Source organism: Balaenoptera borealis (genome assembly GCF_965194805.1).
Source record: "Balaenoptera borealis genome assembly, chromosome: 3".
NCBI classification, from domain to species: domain Eukaryota; kingdom Metazoa; phylum Chordata; class Mammalia; order Artiodactyla; family Balaenopteridae; genus Balaenoptera; species Balaenoptera borealis.
In genome coordinates this window covers 149,570,062-149,594,496 of record NC_138866.1, presented here as the reverse complement: position 1 = coordinate 149,594,496, position 24,435 = coordinate 149,570,062, and the positions used below count along the sequence as shown (strand labels likewise).

The following is a 24,435-nucleotide window of genomic DNA, read 5'->3' as shown; positions in this document are numbered from 1 at the left end:
TCGGCAGCCAGGTAATGGGCACAGAGGCACACTCTGAAGACCACGGCGAGAACAGAGAGAACTTGACGTGAATAGGTAATGCCCCGCCCAGATCCTTGGAATACACAGTACACACAGCATGCATGAATGCACAAATGTGCATCTCCTGGGACCTGGCAAGCTGTCTCCTTTCACAAGTGAAATGACATACTTCCAATGCAGGCCACCTTCGATGTGAACTGTGATAATCCAACTGATTTCTGGCTCTGTCATATCAAAGACTCCACTCTTTCTGGATTCCTCAGAGAAGCTGGAGGAAAATTTCTCAGGAATTTTGCAGTCTGGTCATAAACAGATGCCTTTTCTAATAAGGCAAAGGCATTTATTTAGAGTTTCTGAGAAAGTTTGAGTCAGGCCATTAAATTCGTATTAAATTAATAACATGGATAATAATCCTCTACACTCTTATTCTCCACTTTATACTTCTAAAGAATTTCTTGCATGCAGGGGTTCATTTGCCTGACACTGTAAAGGTGAAAGTGACTTTCTAGGGGCATATAGCTGAACAGAGGCAAAACCACAACCAGAGGGCTTCCCTGGTGGCACAGTGGTTGAGAATCTGCCTGCCAATGCAGGGGACACGGGTTCGAGCCCTGGTCTGGGAAGATCCCACATGCCACGGAGCAGCTAGGCCCATGAGCCACAACTACTGAGCCTGCACGTCTGGAGCCTGTGCTCCGCAACAAGAGAGGCCGCGATAGTGAGACGCCCGCACACCGCGATGAAGAGTGGCCCCCGCTTGCCGCAACTAGAGAAAGCCCTCGCACAGAAATGAAGACCCAACACAGCATAAATAAATAAATAAATAAATAAAAATTAAAAAAAAAAAAACCCACAACCAGATATCAGGTCTTCCACTCTTTGTCGGGAGTGCTTTCTTTCTACTAGTCCAATACTTCCTAAATGCCTTATTTGATACAAGTCCCTTGATATGTCAATAATAAAATAATAATAATAATAGTGATGTGGAAGAGTTCGATTGTCAAATAAGTTTGAGAAACTGCCTTGTGTATCCTCTTTTAGGAATCTCTTGGAGATTAATTTTTCATATATTCATGTAAAGACTCTGAAAAGTCTTGTGATAAAGCAAACCTGTTTCGTTTTGGTTAACCCAGGCTTTCCCAAACTTATTTGACCATAAAGACATTATTCATGCAACACACACTACATCCCATGGAATGAATTTTGGGGAACACCACTCTAGACCAATGGAAAGAACCCAGGAATCTGGAATCTAGTAATTCCACTTGTTCTGGGAGCCCATGGACAGAGGGAGGGTCCCCAGGCTGGGGATTTGTATCAGGAGAGCTTAGAGAATACTGCAGGTGCCTAGCCTCATCGGACTGAAATGGCATCTTCTGTGTGATATTTCTGGCCCCTGCCAATGTCAAAGACCTACATTCCATTATGTCGTGTCGTGAGGAATAAACTTCTCTGCAAAGACAGAAGAGGAGAGCGTTAACAGGCCTAGGAGCGATTTAGCATTCCCAAGAAATGGCGGTGGAGACTGGGAATCAACTGCTGAATATCCTGTACCCCCACCTCAGAGCTAACTGTGGGGGACACAGGGGTCCCTCTCCTAGGGGAGGGCTGCTCTGGGTGCCTCATCCCAGCCTGGCACAGCAGAAAGAACCAGCCCTAGACCTGCCCCTCTGGGGTCCTGGGAAATCTCATGGACCAAAACACCTCCTGGCTTGCATCTGCGTGTAGAATAGGAAGCTACTCAGCTCCAGACAAGAGGTGAAGTGATGCTCAAGGGCTCCAATCCAGCACTTACTGACAAGACCCCCAAGGACGACAGCATGGCGCCAAAGGACACTCTTCTCTTTGATTACCCCATTCCCAACTCTGCCAAAAATAGGTAGAAAAACAGATGCCACTTTCCCTTAGGAACGAATGTTGGAGTGAACAACTCAGGGCCTTCTCACCACCCCTTCCTTCTTTCCATATGATAGGAGGAAGAGTGATTCATCTGACTGATGAGATTAGGGGACCCTGACACCCAGGGCGACTGGACCCTGTGCTGGAAAGGCAAGAGGGGCCTGGCCCTGGGGTCTGTATTCTTGAAGAAAGTGGGTTTGTGAAGCAGCTTTTCTGCTCTGCCCACCTCACTCTCCCTGAAGGTGGCTCTAAGGTCTAGACGAGGTCTGGGGTAAGTAGTTGGAGGCCCGTGTGGACCCAGGCCCAAGGTGCCCACTCGATTTTCCAGACAGTCCTGTCCTCTAGGCAGGAGGCTGGTTTGTCACCCTTGTTTGGCTGCCCTATTTGTCTCTCAGTTGGGAGAATGCAGATGTGAGGACAGATGAGCAACCACGTCCTGGAAACCTCCAGAAAATCCTAGGAAGAGTTGCATGATCTGCATTTGGAGACCCGGGAAAGACCAAGCCTGTTAGTTCCGGTTGGAGTTCTCCTCACATCAGACAGATCTTTGGCAGACAGATTTTGTAGGCAGTATCTGGTGAAGCTTTTATCGTGTCTTAGGCAGGGCTATAGGACATGAGGGCTGGAGAAGATACCGCCTGTTCCCTGGAGAGCGAGACTTTGGGGTTTGCATTGTTAGTGCCAGACAGAGATGGGCAGGTGGCCCCAGAGCTCCAGACACGCCACCTCAGATGGTCTCCCTTCCTTCACGCTACTCTGCTTTCACTTTCTCTTTGGAGGGAACACTTGCAAGCCCTTTCCCCAGCCCAGCTTCACTCCTCCCCCTGTGGATGAGATAGAGGAATGTTCCTTCATTAGTAGGATGGGTTCTCTGCTCTGCATGGCCAGAGGCCGTGGGTCTCAGCCTGTGTCTGGGTGGGAGAGTCAGGCTGGCTCTGCATCGGGGAGGCTTTTGCCAATGAGGGTGCAATGAGCAGACAGTGCAATCGGGACGTGGGTTGGCCATGCCATCCCCTCCAACACAGGTGACCAGGAGGCCTGTATCTTACAAGCATTGGGTATTCTCATCAGTTAAAAGGGCTTCCCCTTGATTCCAATCTGGTTTTTGTGTCAATTCCTCAATCAGTCAGAACCCAAAAGCATGATCAGTTCTGATGGATACCCCAAACCTGTAACCCACAATAAGATAATCATGTCCCACTTGTGTTTGGAGAAAGTGCCAGGGCCTCTGCTGCCTGCCACCATGTCCCTGAGGCCACGTGTTTGACAGAGTCTGTCCTCAAGAAGCAAGCATATACCTGGTCTCTAGCAGGTACCAGGTCAGGCGGAATGTCCAATCCATTGGGCAAAGGCGGGGCCTGCAGACCCACTGCGTTTAAACTGGGAATTAGACAGATCCCAGCCATCTTTAGTTCCTGGAAGAAACCCAGCCATCACCAGCCATCCTGAAGCACAGCTCTTCATTCCGAGCTTCCTCACCATGAAAAGAAGCAGACATGGATACAGAAGTCTGAGTGACGAAGGATGGACATGAGGTTGGTGACCCAGAGGGAGCAGGAAGTCAGGGTTCTGCGAGCTGCAGAGCCACTGGGCCTGGGCTCGTTGCTGGAGAAGGGCCAAGGACAGGCCTGAGGGTTCAAAGCATGCCTCATCCCACCATGTGTTGCTTCTTTGTCTTTCCCCCAGTAAGTCACACCCACTATTTATCCCGAAGCACCAGGCAGTTTCAGTATTAGCATGTCAGGTCCAAGGGGAACTGGAGAACATTTTCTAGACCTTGCCTCATCAACAGGACTGCCAGACCACCTGGATATGGCCAGACACTGTCATGGGAAAAGACAAGGTTGTCCCTTTCTAGGTCTACTTGCTGTTACCCCAAGAAGAGAAAGAAGGCAGTCTTCTGGAGCTTCCACGATAACTTGTGAGTCTCCTCAACTATAAACCTGGGAGAGGCAAAGGTAAGAGCAGCCTCCCTATCATAAGTCACTCAGTAAATGGTAGCTTTCGTCACTGTCATCATCATCTCACCACCATCAGTCTCCTTAGCACTGCCATTATCTTGAGAATCAGCAACCATAGCACGCAGGGTAAACATTACAGTTAAAAATGGCACTAGGAAAGGTGGGAAGAGAAAGAGGTGGAGCCTATTTCCAAGGCAGCCTTTGAAAGTCCCCCACCGTTTCATTATTCTGATCTCCTCCCATCTCAATGGCCAGTTTCCATGGCTGCCAGTGAAGACGTGGACCCAGGTCCTAAAATGAGGGAGCAGCCCATGCTCCTCAGAGCTGAATGAAGTCACCCCCCCACCCACCCCAGGAAACTTTAGGAGAAACACTGCAATTCATGCCTCTGCAGGGCCAACACCAGGACCTCCGTGGGGCTTGAGTTATAAGCTAGCTCTTACTTCTCCCAGGGTGGGGTGGGCAGGGGTTAACTCATTTGTGACAAGCAGAACACTGTCAACAAATGGACAAATGACTGAGTTCTTATAAGGAAGGGGTCATTTCTGATTTTGACTGATACTGAAGGGAAACTGAGGTCTCTTGGGTCAACTGCCAAGACCACAGCAACTGAGACAGGCCTCCCTAATGGAGTACTTTGCAATAGCTCATCACAGATCATGAATAAAGGTCATGAATAAAGCGCATGGGTCAGACAGCACGTCTGACACATGAGATTCAACCTCAGAGTTTAAATCTGCCTCTAAAGGACCCAGGACTGGAAGGGCAACGTTTGCTGCAGGCTGATAAGGAATACATGCATCTGATACCTCACACTTCAAAAAATCAAATATGGCAATCCAAGACAAAACCAAACCAAATGGCCTATTGCTAGGGGATAATTTCAAGGAAATTTCTATTTTTAAGGGAAAGAAAACAACAAAGAAAAACAGGGAAAACTGTTATACCTCTTCCTATTTCTCATAAGATGTAAAAGAAAAAAACCTGATAAGATATCTAAAGGAGAAGCATAATAGAATGCACTTTTTGGTACTGAGGTTTAATGGACATGGGGATTTCACATTGTTTCCTCCAGGGTTAATGTCTTGTCAACAGTGGACATAATTCCCCCACAACACCATGGCAGATAAAAGGTGCTCAGTACATTTGGTTTGACTTGACTTGAAAGATGCAAGACCTCAATGTACCTTTTAATCAATTATTAGAAGTAGAACGCAGTGTTGCAGAAAAATAAACCCTCTGACTTGTTCCAACAGGTTTGAAAGTCCAACAAATAGGTCCAAAGCTAATGCTGGGCTGAGGTGGCTCGTGGCATCACAGAAGCTGGACTTAGGGTGGGAACTCCGAACGGGGCAGGTGGCCAAGGGCTCTTCCCATCAGGCAGTAATAAATGCCAAATGACTTCTCACTGCCAAGGCAAAGAAGGGTGGCCTTCAGCCTTCACGGTGCCCACTTGGGGGTTACCATCCTCTTTAGTTCCATTTAATCTAACTTTACTTGGACAAATAAAATAAGAGCTGGTGGCAGGAGTCACGGTACAATAGGATGTTAGCATTTCTGAGGGGTGTGTGTCAAGACCTTCACAATCCCCAGGTTCACAAGCACCACTATGGTACAGCTGAAAAACTTAGGTCATGCTTTTATATCCCAAAGGTTCACTATGACAAGTAAAGGCATCAGAGAGCTGGGTGATGAGTGAGGCTCTCTCACTAGCCAAGAGAGCTGCTCCTCCTCAAACATCTGTCTCACTGAGCGCTCTTCACAGTCGTAGCAAAACTGCAAATTACCACATGACTTGGGCTTTCCATTCTCCTGCAAAACCACCAATGCTACAGCCTCAAATACAAAGGCTGGTCTACGACGCACTTCACCTAAGACAACCCCACCTCCCCAGGGCCAACCTGAGCACATCTTTGAAGCAATTCCAGGATCAACAGGACTTCTCCAGATCTGAGATTTGAGTCAGGACTTGCTGCATATCTGAAGCTATTTCTTAGGCAGGAGATAATGGTTATGGAAAATTCCAGAAACTTTGTAACAACTAAGGCTCCAGAGCTTCTCAACATGCTGACCCTAGTCATACAGTCAATGTTTTCATTCACATTAAAGTCTCCTGTTTGGTTTAAATACTTACATCATTTTCTAAAAAATTAAACATGCTTCTTTCAGCCAACTCCTTTGACTCTTCAAATTTTTCTACTGCTTGTCTGACTTCTTCATCTGGTATCTTACCTACTCGCTTCTTTTTATAATCGTAATCCAGACGGCGGCCTTCCAGCTTTTTCAGGTGGTGCTAAGAGACAAAGGGGTCCTTCAGAGAACTGTTATGCTCAAACACAGCACAAAGAAATATTCAGCATTTCTGTGAAAATAGTCATTGCTTTTTCTTGGCATAAATTCTAGGGGGCAGGATCCCACCCTACACTTCTTTTGCATGCACTCAGCATCTATTAGAGGCTCCCTTCACTGCCGGTCTACAAGGGATATTTGTGGAATGAATGAATGGGTAGACGGATGGATGGATGGATGGATGGAAGACAGAATGAATGAGTGTCTATATGGAACATAAGGATGCAGTATCAGTATGCAGATTAATTTTCCAAGGTTCTCTATAGGACCCCTCACTTAGGCTCCATTAATGTCCAGAAAATTTCCAACCAAATTAACTATACCCAAAAAAAGTATGTTTCTTTTGGTACTATTGTCAACTCCTCACTAAGAAGTAGATTATAAAAACACAAATTTCTAGTATCCTCTAGAATACTTATGCATCTTCCATAAATTCCCAAACAATTACAGAACAAGTTGAATAAATGCCCTTGATGAATGTGATACAGAGGACAGATGCTCACAGGCAACCTCTGAAATGATGGAATTTCTTTTTAAAAATATGATCTCTTTAACAAAGTACAACAATTATAAATATTAGAGGTGTCCATTCGTGGAATGCAGTGCCTTGTGTGGTAGTAAGTTCCCCATCACAGTTTGTGTTCAAATAGAGGGATCCCATGTCAGAAATACTATAGAAGGGATAACCGCACAGGGCAAGGGAGTTTATGACCATAACCCCTGGAAAACAGATATTTGATATTGAAAGTGTATGTGAAAACAGATTGTCCCACTGAAGCATGTGGGTAACTTGACTATTCTTTTTAGTGGGAAGCACTGGTTCTAACCTCCATAATGATTGGGTGAAAAGAGTATATGGGACAAAAAGTCAGAATCATCTCCCTTCTGACATGTTCTTCTGACTCTGGGCAAGTCTCTGAACCCCTCTGTGCCTCCACATATGTGGCTGTAAACGGGCACAACCAGGCTTAGTCTGGCTACTTATGGGTGACGAAACATTTATAGAAGCACTTTGAGTCCACAAGACCTTTTACAGATATGTCAGTCATGTGTTAAATGAACAGGCTCTCCACTCCAGATGTCCAAGATATATAGAGCACAGTTGAGACTATGAAAAGCCTTCTGAATATTAGACTCTTAATTCTTGATCATCTATAGGATTTAAGTTTAAATTTATACAGTTTCTCTATCAAACCAGAGTTGACGAACAAGAGACACCATTTAGGAAATTATTTTTTTGCATAGGGAGAAACATTTAAGGATATGTGTATTTTGTACATTTCTCCCACTCACTGCTCAGGATCCACATTTGTGTCCATGACTAGCTACCCTACTGAACCAGGTCAAGCAGAAGAGCAATGTCGTCCAGTGGGCTTTCTGTACAGCTTTCTTCAAGGTCAGCAGCACAAGAAGAAATGGCATATTATGCATTTCAGCAAAGGAGGTATTTGGTTCTAAGGTTCTGCATTTGGGAAAGATGTTTTGGCATCCCCACAACACAGAATGTCTCTTCTCTAGAATCATCTGTTCAATAATAATTTGTGAGCACAAAGGCTGCGCTAGTCATGCAAAAGTGAACAGAGCATGCCTCCTTACTCCAAAGCACTTGCTGCCAAACAACAGAAAAAGAGAAGCAGTGATGTTCACAGCACAGGGAGCACAGAAGGAGCACCTGATTAAGCCGGGGAGAGAACAAGAGCTTCCCAAAGGACCGACCATCTGAGCTGAGATCTGCAACGTGAGATGACTTAGCCAGGAGAAGGTGGAAAAGGAGAAAGACAAAGAATAAAAAGAGAGCACAAAGCAAAACATCCCCTGGGGACTGTAAGTAATTCATTGAGGCCAGCAGAGAGTTCAAGTGGGAAGGGGTGAGCGATCAACCCGTAGAGAGAAGGAGGGGCCAGGAATTAGGCACTACGGTGCTGGATCTTTACCTCCAAAGTCAGTGGGCAGCTACTGGGGGCTTGTACCTTCGGAAGACTCTGGCTGTCGTGTGGAGAGTGGACTGGAGGGGCCGAGATGTGAAGCCGGGAGTCAAGGGCTGCTGTGCTGATGTGTTTAAACGTTAACCTGAAGAAGCCGATAGAGAGAAAGGGGAAGAAGGGAGATTCCGGAGAGAGGATGCCAGATGTGGCAAAGGCCCTGAGGAGATGAGGATAATGGACTCTGGGGCCCAGTGGAGGCCTGGCCTGAGGGGAAGAGGGCAATGGGAGTAAGGAGCTGAGGAGGGTGCTGGCGGGGGCGCTGGGTGGGGGGCCGGGTAGCAGGATGTCCTGGGAGTTCCTGAACGGTTGCTTTCATTTTTCTTTCAACCTTCCCGAATTCCCCTCCATAGCCTTTGGTTTTGGTGTAAATTCTAAATGCCTATACGGGCATCCAGGACTTTCCATCAGGAAGCTCCGGAATAGGGCCCAAGTATTTGCATTTCTAACATGTGAAGCTGATGCTGCTCAGGGACCACACCATGAGAATCTGGGCCTGAAGAAAGGAAAAGGGGACATCCCCCAGGCTTGGATGACTTCCAAGCTGGCCCAGGCTGCATTCAGATCACGCCTCAAGGCACCACCAGGAAGGTCTTCTGGGCAGCTTCTCAAGGGGGTGCCCGAAGAAGGTCTCGATGCAGCCTGTCCCTCCAGAGTAGAAGTCCCTGGCAGGGTAGAAGTCTCAAGACTGTTTTTGCGTATCTGCAAAAGCACCACCAAGCAAGTGGCACGTGATTACCTACAGGTCCCTGAAAGCTCCCGTGTATGCTCCGGAGGGCCATTTTTAACATTTTCCAGATACAAAACGTTGATTCCTAGGTACTGATTTCCTTAAGAAGTAATGGAAGATAACGATCACTAGTGCAACGTATCAAAAGACGCAGCTAGGGAGTGTTCTAATTTCATGTAGCTGTCCAGTAACAGCCAGGACATGGAAGCAACCTAAGTGTCCATCGACAGATGAATGGATACAGAAGATGTGGCACATATAGACAATGGAATATTACTCAGCCATAGAAAGAAATGAAATTGAGTTATTTGTAGTGAGATGGATGGACCTAGAGTCTGTCAAACAGAGTGAAGGAAGTCAGAAAGAGAAAAACAACTACCATATGCTAACACATATATATGGAATCTAAAAAAAAACATGGTTCTGAAGAACCTAGGGGCAGGACAGGAATAAAGACGTAGACATAGAGAATGGACTTGAGGACACAGGGAGGGGGAAGGGTAAGCTGGGACGAAGTGAAAGAGTGGCATGGACTTATAAATACTACCAAATGTAAAATAGATAGCTAGTGGGAAGCAGCCGCATAGCACAGGGAGATCAGCTCAGTGCTTTGTGACCACCTAGAGGGGTGTGGGATAGGGAGGGTGGGAGGGAGATGCTAGAGGGAGGAGATATGGGGATATATGTATATGTATAGCTGATTCACTTTGTTATACAGCAGAAACTAACACATCATTATAAAGCAATTATACTCCAATAAAGATGTTAAAAAAAAAGATGCAGCTAGTATGGTATGATTTTGATAATCAAAAATCCAATACACGGAATTCGCTGGCAGTCCAGTGGTTAGGACTCTGTGCTTTCACTGCCGATGGTCCGGGTTCGATCCCTGGTCAGGGAATTAAGATCCCACAAGCCGTGGGGTGTGGCAAAAAAATAAAAAGGTATTAAAAAATAAATAAAGATTGCTTTTTAAAAAATCCAGTGCAAAGTTATGCAGTCATTTTGTTATGTGAGAAATGACTGTAGAAATATGTATCTTGAGCTTGGCTCCTAGCTGGCTTCAATAAGGTACAAAATAAAGGGCTAATTGATCCTGGGACTCTTTCCCAATGAGCCAGGTAAACATAACTGAGTTATTTTTTTACCACCCACAATAAGATGATGCTTTCACTGAGTCGCTATAGAAATGTTCTAATGATTTTAAATAGTATAAACATCATACTAAATAGCAACAGGCAGATTTATAGCCTAGAAAACTTACCCCAATCTCTTTTAAATCTTTGTCTTGTAGTAACTGAAGTGGATCAATAAAAGTTTGCTTTACATTAATATCAAGAGAGTCTTTCACCTCAGCCATTAGCTTCATGGATTCGCCAACTTCTATCAATGCATTGCCTTCAATAGAAAATACAAATAAAAAAGGTTCTTTAGCAGACCTAACTCTAAGTTAACAGTGATATTTATTTAATTTTTTCCCAAAAGTTTGTAATGATCAATGGTGTGTAACAAGGTCCTCAACTCTGGGGCCTTTGGATCTTGACCCAGAGAAAAGAAAATGTAAAAACGAGAAAGTCTTTCTAAATATTTTCCACATTTTCCTCACTACTTCTGCACTTTCTCCACCGCATAGAATAAAACTCTGAGGCTCAGACAGACTGAGGCACTTACCATATCAGCCACTAGATGGGGTTAAAGCTCCTTTTTTTAAACTGGTAGTTTTGTGAACTGGCACCAAGGGTTCCTTAGAGGCGCAAGAACAAAATCCGTCTTTGTAAACAATAAAAGGATTCATTCATCAGGGGTTAAATATTAACCAATAAAGATTACAATAGAAATAAATGAATAAAACCTCATCTCAGCTTCCAGCTGCTAGGTCTTCTTGAGGCCACTCCTTGTATTCTTGAGATGGTTCTAAGTTTCCCTACCCTTTCTGATGTCAAAGAAAGTCTGGCAGTGTCACACAGGACAGCCTTTCAGCAGGGTGGGAAGGGTCTGCTCTTGCAGTGAGGTCCAGGCCAGCCATGCCAGACTTGGGCAGCGATGGGCGGCTTTAGCTGGATTAAATCCTGGTATTCGGCACCAGCTAACCTGCAGTAATTTGCAAGCAGGCATCCTGGTAGCTGAGCACTATGAGGGTTGCAGGTTTTCTAGAAGACATCTCTGGGAAATGCCGCACTAAACTGAACTCTTTTTCCTGTAGTTGGGGTTTTCCAAATCAATCTCATAAAATGTTAGAGCTTGGGGTCTCTCAACTCCCAGGCTTGAAGAAGACCTGAAATCCCAGCCCAAGAATTTGCATTTCTAGCTAATTCTGACCTTCAAGTTGTTTCACCTACGAGTAATAGGCATGTACAGTTTATTCATCTGTAAAACAGGGATAGCAATATCACCTCACCTCACTTTTTATTTTTTTTAAGAAATAGCCTAGATAGTGTATGTTATAGGACCTTGCAAAATGTAAGTGGAAACCATTACTCCAAACCACAGCTGACCGAGACTCTGTTTTGGCGCATGGGTAGCTTTGTTCCTCCTGGGAGGCTATGTCTCCTTAACTAACTCCCCAGAGTCTGGTTCTAACTCATTCTGAGATGGAGATGAGAACGTCCTTTCCTGGCCTGGGGACTCTTTCCTGCCCAGCTGGTCAGAAATGGAGGATATGGCTTCTGACCCCACTGCTCACTCTGACACCAGTGCCCACACCCCAGAATGTCAGTTAATTTAGCTTTGACGAAAACATTTCCAAATATGTTTCTTAGAAGGCGCCAAAGGTGACATTCTGAATATTAGCTGTCACCTCCATGGGTTTGATATCCCATCTCCTTGCTCAGGATTCCAATTCCACGAGGACGTGGGACTCAGCCTCCACCGGTGGAGGTCTCTACACTTGAGGAAGTTTCTGTGTGGCCCCAAGAAGAAATCATCCGACAGCACAGTCTTTTCCTCAGAACAGCAAGCAACTCCTCTGTTCCTAATGCCCTCCTGATGTCAGCTCTCTCTCGCTGGACACCTAGGAAGCTACCAAATTGTCTGCCCTTCAAATCCCCTGTCCTGTCACCTGACCAGACGCACTGCAGGACTGTCCATGGATGTTAGGGCCTGCCTGGCTGTGTCTTCTGTTCCCTCCACTGGTCAGCCTTCAGGACAAGGAATAGGCCATCTTGGCCCCATTCACCCAGGGAATAAAATAAAATTCACATTATACTGCTCTGAAGGATACTGTTACCCTCTGTGACTAACTAGTGTTTTAACATATGGGATTTTTTTTTTTAAGTTTTCAAAAGACTTTCCCCCCACTTTCCTAGATGAATGACTATGGCCTAATACCGGAATCCTCAATTTCCATATCTTGCTTTGCTACCACTACATGAGTAGCAAACGTGCCAAATTCTTCCGGAAGATTTAACATATCAAGTTTGATTCACACCCAATATAATTTATCAATTTAAAGTAATCTCAATCAAAATTTAATAAGTTTTTTGGGGATTCCCTGAGGGTCCAGTAGTTAGGACTCAGCGCTTTCACTACCAAGGGCCTGGGTTCAATCCCTGGTCGGGGAACTAAGATCCTACAAGCCACATGGTGTGGGAAAAAAAAAAAAAAAATTAATAAGTTTCTTCTTTTTTAGTACAGGGGACTTAAAATGACTCTAAGTTTCATCTGGAAAAATAAAACAGATGAGTATGTCCATGAAATTTTTATAACATCTAGGGGAAATTTTAGTTAAATATATTAAAATATATTTTAAAATGACAATATTTAAAACAACATGACACTTGATCAAAACAGGGTACAGATCAAGAAAACAGAAGAGAAAGACCAGAAACAAACTTAAAATATATAAAATTTTATAACAAAAAAGTTATAGAAAATCAGCAGAGAAAGGTTGAACTTTTCAATAAAGTGTTAGGGCAACTAGCTATGTATTTGTGAGAACACAAAATTAAAACCCTATTGCACAGTACTCATCCATTAAATTCAGGAGCTTGGGAATTTAAAGGTAAGAAAAGAAAACATATGTATGAAAATAAAGTATAAACAAACATTTACACAGCTTATTAGTGAAGCGGGGAGGAGCGGAAAATTTTTTCTAAACATGACACCAAAGCCATAAACCATAAAAGACCAATGAGCCCCACTAAATAAAAAGCAAAAATCTTGTTCCATTAAAATAACCTTCACCTACAACATCAGAAGGTATATGCCTACCTGGGGCAAAACTTCATCAACATATGAGACAGACAAAAAGTAAGTATCCTGACCACTGAAAAAGCTCATAAACCAGTAAGAAAAAAAAAAAAAAAAGAACACCTTAATAGAAAAATAGGCAAAGGACATAAATATACAATTCACAAAGATGATGACAAACGTGAAAAAAAAATCTACCTCACACATAATCCAAAAAATAAAGTTAAAACAGCGCCCAGATATCAGTTTTATTTGCTATGAATCAAATTATCAGTGAGTTAAAAGGAAACTAAAAAGATAATTCCCAGAGTTAGTACCTGTGCTGAGAAACACACTCTCATACCTTCCTGGCAGGAGTGTCAAAATGGTATAACCTTTCTGGAGGGTCATTTGGGACTATGCTTCAAAAACCTGAAAAATAGGGCATACTCTTGACTCAGCAACTTCACTACCAGGAATTTCATCTAAGAACATAATCTTGGATATTCCCAAAGCTTTACCCATGAAAGTGGCTATCGTAAATGCTATGTAATTTTTTTTTCACATAAAGAAGAAAAATCTAAATATCCTAAATAGGATTGATTGAACAAACTGTGGATGCATGGAATATTATGCAGCCTTTAAAAACAATATGGTAGAAGACTGTCTTATGACATGGACCATGCTATAGCCAGTGGGAATAAGCAGATTACAGAAGGGAATTAGGGTATGTATACTATAACCCCATTTTAATTTTTTTAAAGGTGTGTGTGAATATATATAAGAATAAACAAAAGGTATAAAGGATACACAGCAAAGTGTGTAATTGGGCCCATCACTGGGCAGGTAACTATGGGTGATGCTGGCATCTTCCTTTATTTTACTTGCCTACGTTTTCTAAACTTCCTGCGATAAACATGTATTACTTTTCTTTTAATTTTTATTTATTTATTTATTTTTTGGCTGCGCCACTCGGCATGCGGGACCTTAGTTCCCAAACCAGGGATCGAACCCGCGCCCCCTGCATTGGAAGCAGCAGGGTCTTAACCACTGGACCGCCAGGGAATTCCCGAACATGTATTGCTTTGATAATATGAAAAAAATAACAAGCGTTGTTAAAATGAAGGTTTTGTGCATAACCTAAAATCGACAAAGGATGCGTTCTCAGCTCTCCCGGGTGATGTGGGAATACTCACCAAAAGTGGAGCCTTCCCCGAGCTCCTTCCCGTATTTCAGCATGCAGTCGCCCAGCAAGCCTTCCGTCTGTGGGTACCCCGTGGTTTTCACCTGTCCTCGGATCTTCGACACAGTGTTCAGCATTCCTAGCTTAGCTCTGTATGCTTAAAAACATTATCATTTGTAATTCCTTAAAATGGCACGGTGGAGTGACAGGTACATAGCATGTAACAAACAGGGCTGGAGAAATCAAGATCGCCCTAGACAAAATGTCAGAGCCCTGAGACAGGAAGGTAACTTGCGTGACCAAGTTACTCGCATGGTTTTCTAGATTCTTAACCAGGGTGGGGGCTAAGGGCACTGTTGCACAAACATGATGAAAAATAGAAATTATGGCACACACTGTTGACTCCCAAATAATAGTAACCGGGGCTCTCATTACCCCACCCACAGCTTACTCACTGAGTCAGACGCTGACACCTGGGGAGACAAATTTTCCTGGGGACCAATTACAAACTAAGAACAGAATTGCTGAGGTGGATGTTTCAAACCAACTGGTGGTTAACAGCCCCCCACCCCCAAGAGTGTATCCAGACTGATGATATGTAACTTCATGGTACAGGGCCACTGAGCTGCACACTCCTGTCTAGGAAGCCTAACCAATAGGAGACAGATGCCCCCATGGGGAACCAGAGTCTGTGTTGATGGTCCCTCAGGTACAGCTCCACTCCTGGACCCAAGGGAAATGATAGGTGGCCACTAAGTCCTTTCTCTGACTTAGGCCATGAGTGTTTACTAATCCCAGCTCTGTGTGACACACCATGCTAATTACTGGGACTCCAGAGAGACCTAAGACAGCCTCTGACCTCAAGGAGCTCACACTCTAGTTACTGGAAGGCAGAAAATACAAGATGTAATTATGCAAATAAAGTCTGATGTGGTGTACAGAAAGGAAAATATAACAATACGCTGAATAAAGTTGGAAAGATGCCCCCCCAAGAGTGCAGAAATAGTGTAAGATGCAGAAGGGGGAAGGCTTATTATGGTTTATAACCAACAGATGAAGAGTAGGCTGCTTTGACCAAAGAAGAAATTAATACAGGACAAATCAGGAAATACCTAGGGGGAAATGTGACTATGAACTGAACACCAAGCTAAGGATTTGGGAATTCATTCTGTAGGCTAGGTGGTGTTTGAGATAATTTTAGGTTGTAAAGGGGTAAATTTTTATTGTCTTTCATTTTAACAATTACATATTTATTTTAAAGTATTCTAGACTAGTGCTTCTCAAACTTTAATGTGCATGCAAAGCACCCAAGGATCCTGTTAAAATGTAGAGTCCGATGCAGTCAGTCTGGGATGAGCCCAAGTTTCTGCGTTTCCCACAGTCTCTCAGGGGATGCCGGTCCTCCTGGGCCATGGACCACACTTCGAGTAGCAAAGCTTTAGACACTCACGGTGCCAGTCTTTTTGAATCTTGCCCACCTCATCCTCGAAGCACTTATCCTCCTGGTGCCCAGGCACACAGGCTTCACTCTCCTGCCACACAGACAGACACACACACACACACACACACACACACACACACACACACACACACTCTGCTCCTCTTCCCCACTGTCCGGGCGGGATGTGGGATGCAGCAGTCCTGTGACTGAGGGCCACTAAATGGAATGAGAGGCTGCTAGGCCTCCCTTCCTCTTCTCCAGGAATAACCAGAGGTGTCTGGCCAAGTGGACACTTTCATTGTTGGCCAATACCTCCCTACCCCATTCCAGTGTCAGCTCATTGAGGGCAGGTTCCCTTCCAACTCAACCGTATATCCCAGGACCCAGGAAAGCCCCTTGCCTAGAGGGAGCATGTGCTAAATATGTGTTGACTGATTCATCAGGAAAAGGGACTTGTGTGGTTCAATCACTGACGAGGTCCAGGAAGAGATATATAATTATGCTTTTTAAAACTATAATCAGCTGTACAGTTTTAAAGAATTCTATACCTGCCATCCTGCCTGGACATAATATTTTATTCAATGTATGTTTTTAAATTTATTTTCTAGATTTTCAGATGGTTGGATGTGTGCTGATTCCTACAGCCGAGGGAATCACGATAATTATATGCAAATAATAAATTCATACAAAGTAAAGGCAGATTTGGAGAGCCACAGAATTCAAAGCTTGGACGCCCTCTATTGGTTTCTATAGTTTAGAACTTAGGAAAACTTCATCAAGGGATGCTGCTTCAATACCTAGGAGTGAAAGACCTCCTGTCCAGAAGCTGCGGTAACACTGGATCTTCTCATGTTTCTCATGTTTATCGTACCTCACTTCATCAGCATTTAAGCAATGAAGTGAAAGCCATTTCAAAGTCACAGGCACCGTTAGAACAGGATGGCAGAAATTTTTTTAAAAAAAGAGGAAACAGCTGAATAAGAAAACATGGACAAAATATTTAGTGGGTTTCCGAAGCATCTCATAAAAAATGTCTTTGCTTAGCAGTGTCTTGCTGCTAAGACCAAGACTCCACCCAAATAACGTCACCATAGTTCACAGAAGTGTCTGCTCTGTTTGTCATCAGCTAGGATTCACTGCAACTACCTTTAGTCACTCAACTTAAAAAAACTGAATTTCATTATTCAGACACAGAGGACATTGTTTCTAGATCATGTCAACCATACACTCAGTAAGCCTGGGTTATTAGAATCTGTGACAGCGAATGAACAATTGAATATTTCAAGACATTTTCTAACTTTACCTGGATTCGGCTGAAGATATTCTGTGGCTTTTGAAAGAATTTCTGCAACAGCTTTATTGGTAATGTCTATTTTCTTAAAATAAAAGAAACACATGAAGATATTGGTAAATGACAAACAATGAATTCTACAGAAAAACAAACAGAGAAATAAATTTGATCAATTTAATATTTATAACGCCATTATAATGATTTTAATCCAAATGGACATTTTCAACATTTCTGGAAGAGGTAATATTTTCTTAACTTTTTGATTCTGGGACATCCTTCCAATAATTGCTCCTCCCAATGATGGTGGAGAACACTAACTTCTTATTCAACATTAAAATGGATATTAATATAATATTTAGGAAACTTGGACAAGTTATTATGCTCCACTAGATTATTGGTTGTGCTTGAAGGTCTCTCAAAACCAAGACTAGACATTTCTGAGCCAAATTTTCCTTACTTGCTGGGTGAACTTGAATTTCTGTACTTGTATAAGGATGTCATAATAAGGATTCATATGAGAAACTACCTCAGTAAGCCAACAACAAAAGAATCATCATCACTAGTATCAATATTATCACTGAAATACATATTCTTCTGTTCTGTGGGCAGAAGATGCTAACAACAAAGGTTTCCCTGCCAGGTTATGACTGAATCTTTCCTTCCTCAAAACCATTCCTGGATACTCTGGCTGTTGGTTAACCAGAAAACGAATGTGAGAATATACAATAAAAGTTAACTATGCACATTTCAATAGCTTTACTTTATACCATCAATAGCCCAAAAGAAAATGTTTTAAAGGAAAAGGAGATCCCGCTCATAAGAGCAGCAATTAAAAAATAAGCAATAACGAGGAAGAAATATTATGAGAAATGTACAATACATACTTGAAAAGCCACATTCCTAGATGGGAAAATTCAGTTTTGGAAAGATGTGAATCCTCCCCCAATTAACATGTAAAAGTAATTCAAAGCCTATCACACTTTCAATTTTTTCTTTTTTTTGTTAAAACTTGGCAAATTAATAAAGTTAGATTCATACATCACACTACCTACAGGGTTAAAAATATGGACCTAAAAACAAACTGTAAAAGTACTAAACTATGCAGGAGAATATTTTGAAATACTGGGGTGGAAAGGATATTCCAGGTATCACCGAAATCCAAGGATCAAAGATGAAAAGACCAAAATTCTGACTCCATAAAATTTCAAATGGAACGGTGAATAGACACAATACACGAAGTTTGATAAAAGTGGTGAACAGAAACTAAAATGCAAAAAAATAAAGGGTTAGTATCTATTATACTCCGTACTCCCATTAAGAAAAAAAAGCAACCCGACTAGAAAGAAGGCAATCCACAAAAGAGGAGAAATATAAGTTGCTTATAAACATTTGACAAAATATTCAGGAAAATTATAAATTAAAAGGAGATACTTTCCACTCACCAGATTGACCCCCCCAAAAATCTTTTTTAATTGACTAGACCCCATATAAGGTATTATACAGGTGTGGAGTAATGGGCCCTTTCATATACAATAGGAGTGCTAAATGATACGATCTTTTTGAGATCAAGGTGAAGTACCTATTAATGTACCATCTATCATACTTCCAGGGGCTTAGCATCTAGAAACATACCAGTAAACTGCAGGGAGGTAAAAAGATGTTTCTTAGACCATTTTACATAGTCATAAAAACTGAAAACAACTTAAATTACAATCAATAGGAGATTGACTTGATAAATTGTGAAACATCCAAATAAGGAATACTCTTTAATCACAGGGGGAAAATACACAGAAGATCTATATGTACTGGGAAGACGTCCACTGTGCGTTGCTAAGGAAAAAAGCAAGCTGGGAGTGATTTCTAATACAAAAAACCTCATTTTTGTCATTTAAAAATCTATGGGGGCTTCCCTGGTGGCGCAGTGGTTGAGAATCTGCCTGCTAATGCAGGGGACACGAGTTCAAGCCCTGGTCTGGGAAGATCCCACATGCCGCGGAGCAACTAGGCCCGTGAGCCACAACTACTGAGCCTGCGCGTCTGGAGCCTGTGCTCCGCAACAAGAGAGGCTGCGACAGTGAGAGGCCTGCGCACCGCGATGAAGAGTGGCCCCCGCTTGCCGCAACTAGAGAAAGCCCTTGCACAGAAACGAAGACCCAACACAGCCAAAAATAAATAAATTAATTAATTAATTTTTTAAAAAAGTGAATAAAAATCTATGATCTGTTCAGGGTCAGAAGCTTTCGATGAAGCACTCTCATCCAACCTGAAATTGTATTTGTTCCCCTTAGCTGAATGCTTAAATTTGGGGACCCAGGAAGGTTTAAAAAGACAGTACAGAAATGAAGAAATGAATCAAACCCATATTACTGATACATGTGTGCTAGCTGTGTGTGTGGGAATGCGCCTGTGTGTATGTGTACTTGACCTGGTAACGAGTTTTGTACACTTTGAACTCTCTTCAGTATGTTCAATTGTTTATGAAGCTCTTTGAAATGTTTAAGAAAATTTAATAACTTAATGTTTATATTTTATTAGAGTTACAAGAAATGTAAGTGCATAGGAAAATCCTGTTTTAGATTTGATGTTAAGTTTGAGGGACTCCTATGCACTGCATTTGTATTGCAGGAATTTGCATTAAGGGAATTTGCTTAATTATGTAACTAGTTGGTGACAAATGTATAAGGATTTCATCTGTTCAGCTTATGACTTAATGGAAACTAAAATGAAGATTAACTAAAAATGATCATCATTTTTATACTGAAATTACTAAATTTATAAATAAAATCCATATGTGCAGTTTAAGGCTTAAGAAGACTAGGTTTTTTATCGTATAATATCGCTTATATGTGGAATCGAGAAAAATGGTACAGATGAACTTATTTGCAAAGCAGAAATAAGAGTCACAGATGTAGAGAACAAACTTATGGTTACCAAGGGGGGAAGGGAGGGTGGGATGAACTGGGAGATTGGGACTGACATATATACACTACTATGTATAAAACAGATAACTAATGAGAACCTGCTGTATAGCACAGGGAACTCTACTCAGTGCTCTGTGGTGACCTAAATGGGAAGGAAATCCAAAAAAGAGGGGATATATGTATACATATGACTGATTCACTTTGCTGTACAGCAGAAACTAACACAACATTGTAAAGCAACAATACTCCAATAAAAATTAATTTTAAAAAAAGAAAAAGAAAAAAACTAGGTTTTAGATTTATAACTTTATATATATTCAATATTAATTAAAACACAACGTAGAGTGGTCATTCCATGTATACAACCCTCTTTGGACATGAAAAGCCACCAGGTATCTAGGAGTCACCTCTGAGGGGTGAGGATGAGAGGAGGTAGAGGCAGGAATACTTTCTACTTAGACTCTTCTATTTCTTTTGGGAAAAAAAATGCCAAGAAACAAATGGCCTAAAACTCACAGGCCTTGATGTACACCTACTGGTGGTGCTTCCAGGACAGCCCAGGAATCAATGCAAGGAATAAACCCTTTACAAATTAAAGAGGATGCCACTAAACGCGTTGGCAAAAATAGGCAATCAAGTTGAACACTGAAAAAAATAACTCACGTAGTTTAAAAACAAAAAAATTAAAAACAAAACCTCCCTTCTAGAATAACTGGGGACATCGGGGGAGTGGGTGTGTGTGTTCAGGTTAAGAAAATGCAATGCAAATATCTCAGCAAACCATCAGGACAAACAGGGGAAAGCAGAGAGGTGAAAATTATTTTTGTAAAGTCTACCTGGTGTGAGGGCGTCTTTGTTGGTAGATTAAATCTGGAATTTCCATTTGTGTTGGTACCCTACCCCTGAGGTGCCCAAAGCCTGTGCCACTGACACTCCCAGACCTCAGCCCTTGAGTTAGAGAGCTGCTGGCAGCCCTGATTTCTGACACCTGTTTATAATAATCTCTCTCTTTTTTTAATTTAAAGAATCGGGAGATTGGGATTGACATATATACACTAATAGGTATAAAATGGATAACTAATAAGAACCTGCTGTATAAAAAAATAAATAAAATAAAATTCAAAAATTCAGAAAAAAAAAAAAGAATCCACATCTGTCATTATATCCTTCTTATTCCTTTTGTAGTTTAGTTGTGTTTTCCCTTTTCCCTCTCTTGCTCACACTTAGTAGAGGTGGTCTTTCAAAAAAAAAAAAAGAGTTCTTGGTTTTATTTATTGATTCTACCTTTTTGTTATTATTGTTTTATATTTTATTAATTTCTCATTTATCTGTATTGATTTCTTCCTTCCACCTAGAGTGATTTACTTTGCTGTTGTTTTCCTAGCTTTTTGGCTTGAATGACTTATTCACTCTCTTCCAACATTTATTTTCTATTAAATGCATTGAAGACTTAGCCATATATCACAGGTTTTGACACACAGAGTTCTCGTGACTAAGTGATCTTTAATTTTATTTTTCATTTCCTCTTGAAACAAGAATTATTTTTACATGTTCTTCCATTTCCAAACATCCAGAATTTGGCAACTATACCTTCCTTGTAATCCTTGTGTTCTATGATTTTACTTTGAGAAATTTGTTGAGTTCTTTTTCCCATAGCCCAATAAATAATTGATTATTGAAATTGTCTTAAAGAAATTTGAAATGAATTCTCAATTTGAGGAATGCAGATATCTATATTATTTACAATCAAAGTTAATAGTCATATTTTATGAAAATTCTCTATGAGCCTATTATTTAATTATCTGTTATTTTATGAGAAAGGTATGCAAAATCGTCTACTCTGATTTTTGTCAGTTCTCTATGCATTGACAGCTTTTACCTTACATATTCAGATGCCATGCTAAATGATTCATAATCGTTCATAACTGTTATAATTTCCTGATAGATTACATGATACATCTTTCTATAATTTTTTAAAACCCTCTTTTTCCTTTTAGTGGCCTCATATTTTACCTAATTCACCTCTTCTAGAAAGTCCTTAAAACTTCTTGACCTATTAAACATTTCCATGCTTTTCACTGCTGCAATAAAACAGATAATAGATTTTCTTTTTGTATTTCTTCTGTCACTCATTCAGGTTTTGGGAGGAAAAGGAAGTAAACAAGAGGGGTCTCAGTCCAACAACGGAAACTAAAATTATTGAAATGTACTTTTAAACTTAACATCTCAACTGAATCATTTTATTAGTAATAAAGTTACACAAATATCTTTATTTATCAAGAGATTTTTAAAGTAATTTTAGGTATGCCAATGATGTTTAAATGTTCTATGATTTTCAATCTTCAGAAACTAACTTTTTCTAAAAGCAAAACAAAATAAGCTTTCTATCAAGGCCTTAACATTTCTAGAAAATTAATTGTGCTCACCCAGAAAATAAGAAGCTCCCTGGAGGACAGTGTGGCCAGGTCCAGGGTATCCTGAAGACAGTAACCCCTACACCCCCAAGGCACAGTCTGGGGCTGGACTTCCTTCCCCAGAATCTGCTGAAAGCTCTACTACCTGCTATAGCCTGTATCCTCCATGTTACACCTGAGGAAAGATGCTTTGCTTTCTCTCTGCCCTCTCTCATTTGGGGACTCTAATTATTAAAACTAGGTTATGTTTAAAGGTCCCAAAACAAAGGGGAAAGGACCTGAGGAAGCTGATAATTAGTGATGGTCCCACTTCTGCCTCCACCTAAACTACTTCACACAGTTGACCAGGAAGCTTGTTCAGGGACCGAGACTCCACAGTCTTCCTTTGTCATGTGTTACCAATCACGTCTGTAACGTGCTCATTGTATTTTTTAAATGCTTTCATACACGTTAATTTTTCTGCATAATTCTCAAAACATCCACACGAGGCAAGCAGAGCACACGTTATCATCCTTGTGTCACCCGTCAGGAAAGTCTGAAACCAGCTTATCCAAGTTGATTGACATGGCTGGTTCCAGTGGATAAAAATTACTTGTTATGCAGCTGCTGCAACACGTGGGAACAGGGTCAGAGTCTTCCACACATTAAATCAATATTTATATATTCGAAGAGCCTCCTCCCAGTAATACGTTTCGACTCTCCAAGATATTAAATCACAATCACTTTGGCCTAAACTGTTTGCCAAGATGGACCATCTTTTGAGCATTCTGACTCTTGTCCACTAGAGGGAACCAGTTAGCCATATCCCATCTCCCAAGGTCCAGGGTCTTTATTTGGACCTTGAAGTATGAAAGAACTTCCTTTTGGACTCTATAATTCACACCTGAATTCAAACATTCTAGATCCCCACTCTAATATCCTTTACAGTATCAGTATATCTCATATCACAATGAAAGTCAAATTTATAAGATAATTTACATTAAAATGTTCTCTTACCCTTTCCATGTCAAGAAATTCATCATCTAGTTTCGTTCCTTCAACGCCACTTATTTTTTCACTAAACAGCTGTAGAAATAAACACAAGTAATTGTACTGTACAATCATTTGTTATCACAGTATTTGACCCAAATTATTACAAACAAAAACAAAAAAACTCAGGTTCAGCTTGTTGGATTTTTTTGAATTAAGTCCTTTAAGAAAATTGTTGGAAGGAGTAACCATACCTAAGAACATGGGAAGATACACATTCCTCACTCATTCAACAGATATTTATTATGCACTTACTATATGTAAAACACATGGTAGTTGCTCTAGTAGGAACATAAATAAGATTAATCCTGGTCATCCAGGAACCCACAGTTCAGCAAAAGAGTTCATATACCAACAGTCAACTAAAATACAAGGGAGAGGGCTTCCCTGGTGGCACAGTGGCTAAGAATCCACCTGCCAATGCAGGGGACACGGGTTCGAGCCCTGGTCCGGGAAGATCCCACACGCTGTGGAGCAGCTAAGCCCGTGCACCACAGCTACTGAGCCTGCACTCTAGAGCCCGCAAGCCACAACTACTGAGCCCACACACCACAGCTACTGAAGCCCACGTGCCTAGAACCCGGGCTCCGCAACAAGAGAAGCCACCACAATGAGAAGCCCGCGCACCGCAATGAACAGTAGCCCCCGCTCGCTGCAACTACAGAAAGACTGTGCGCAGCAACGAAGACCCAACACAGCCAAAAATAAATACATAAATTTATAAAATACAAGGGAGAAACAGTAAGAATACAAAATAATAGTATAGAACACAAATTATTGTAAACATCTTAAGTGATAAGCATTTCAGTGATTCATAGAAAGGATTCTGCGAACCTACAGTGTAAAGGGTAAGGGTGGGGGTCATCCAGGACTTGTTTCCTAGAAGGCTTGGCATCTGAACTGGCTTTTTAAGGACAGGGGACATTTCAACAGGCAGGACTGAAGGAAGGCCTTCTGGTGTGAGGCAGTGTGAAAAAAGACCCAGAGGCAGCAATTTGTAGGGCAGTTTCTCAACCTTGGCACTCTGATATTCAGATGAGATCATTC

At 41.7% G+C, this 24,435-nt stretch overlaps 1 protein-coding gene across 9 annotated transcripts in view; it reads right to left on the bottom strand.

Moving 5' to 3' along the window:
- LOC309626986 (endophilin-A3) overlaps positions 1–24,435 on the bottom strand; it is a 651,420-nt gene that overhangs the window by 407,721 nt on the left and 219,264 nt on the right. For 8 of the 9 annotated variants that reach the window (XM_082388465.1, XM_082388463.1, XM_082388462.1 and 5 more), the window contains 5 exons: positions 23,356–23,424; positions 17,037–17,109; positions 14,306–14,449; positions 10,207–10,340; positions 6,016–6,174 (listed from right to left, as the gene is read on the bottom strand). In XM_082388465.1, coding sequence (XP_082244591.1) covers positions 6,016–6,174; positions 10,207–10,340; positions 14,306–14,449; positions 17,037–17,109; positions 23,356–23,364 — 519 coding nt within the window. In that variant the 5' untranslated portion in view covers positions 23,365–23,424. Of the gene's footprint in view, positions 1–6,015; positions 6,175–10,206; positions 10,341–14,305; positions 14,450–17,036; positions 17,111–23,355; positions 23,425–24,435 lie in introns of those variants that run through there. The other variant, XM_082388457.1, reaches the window with a different exon arrangement.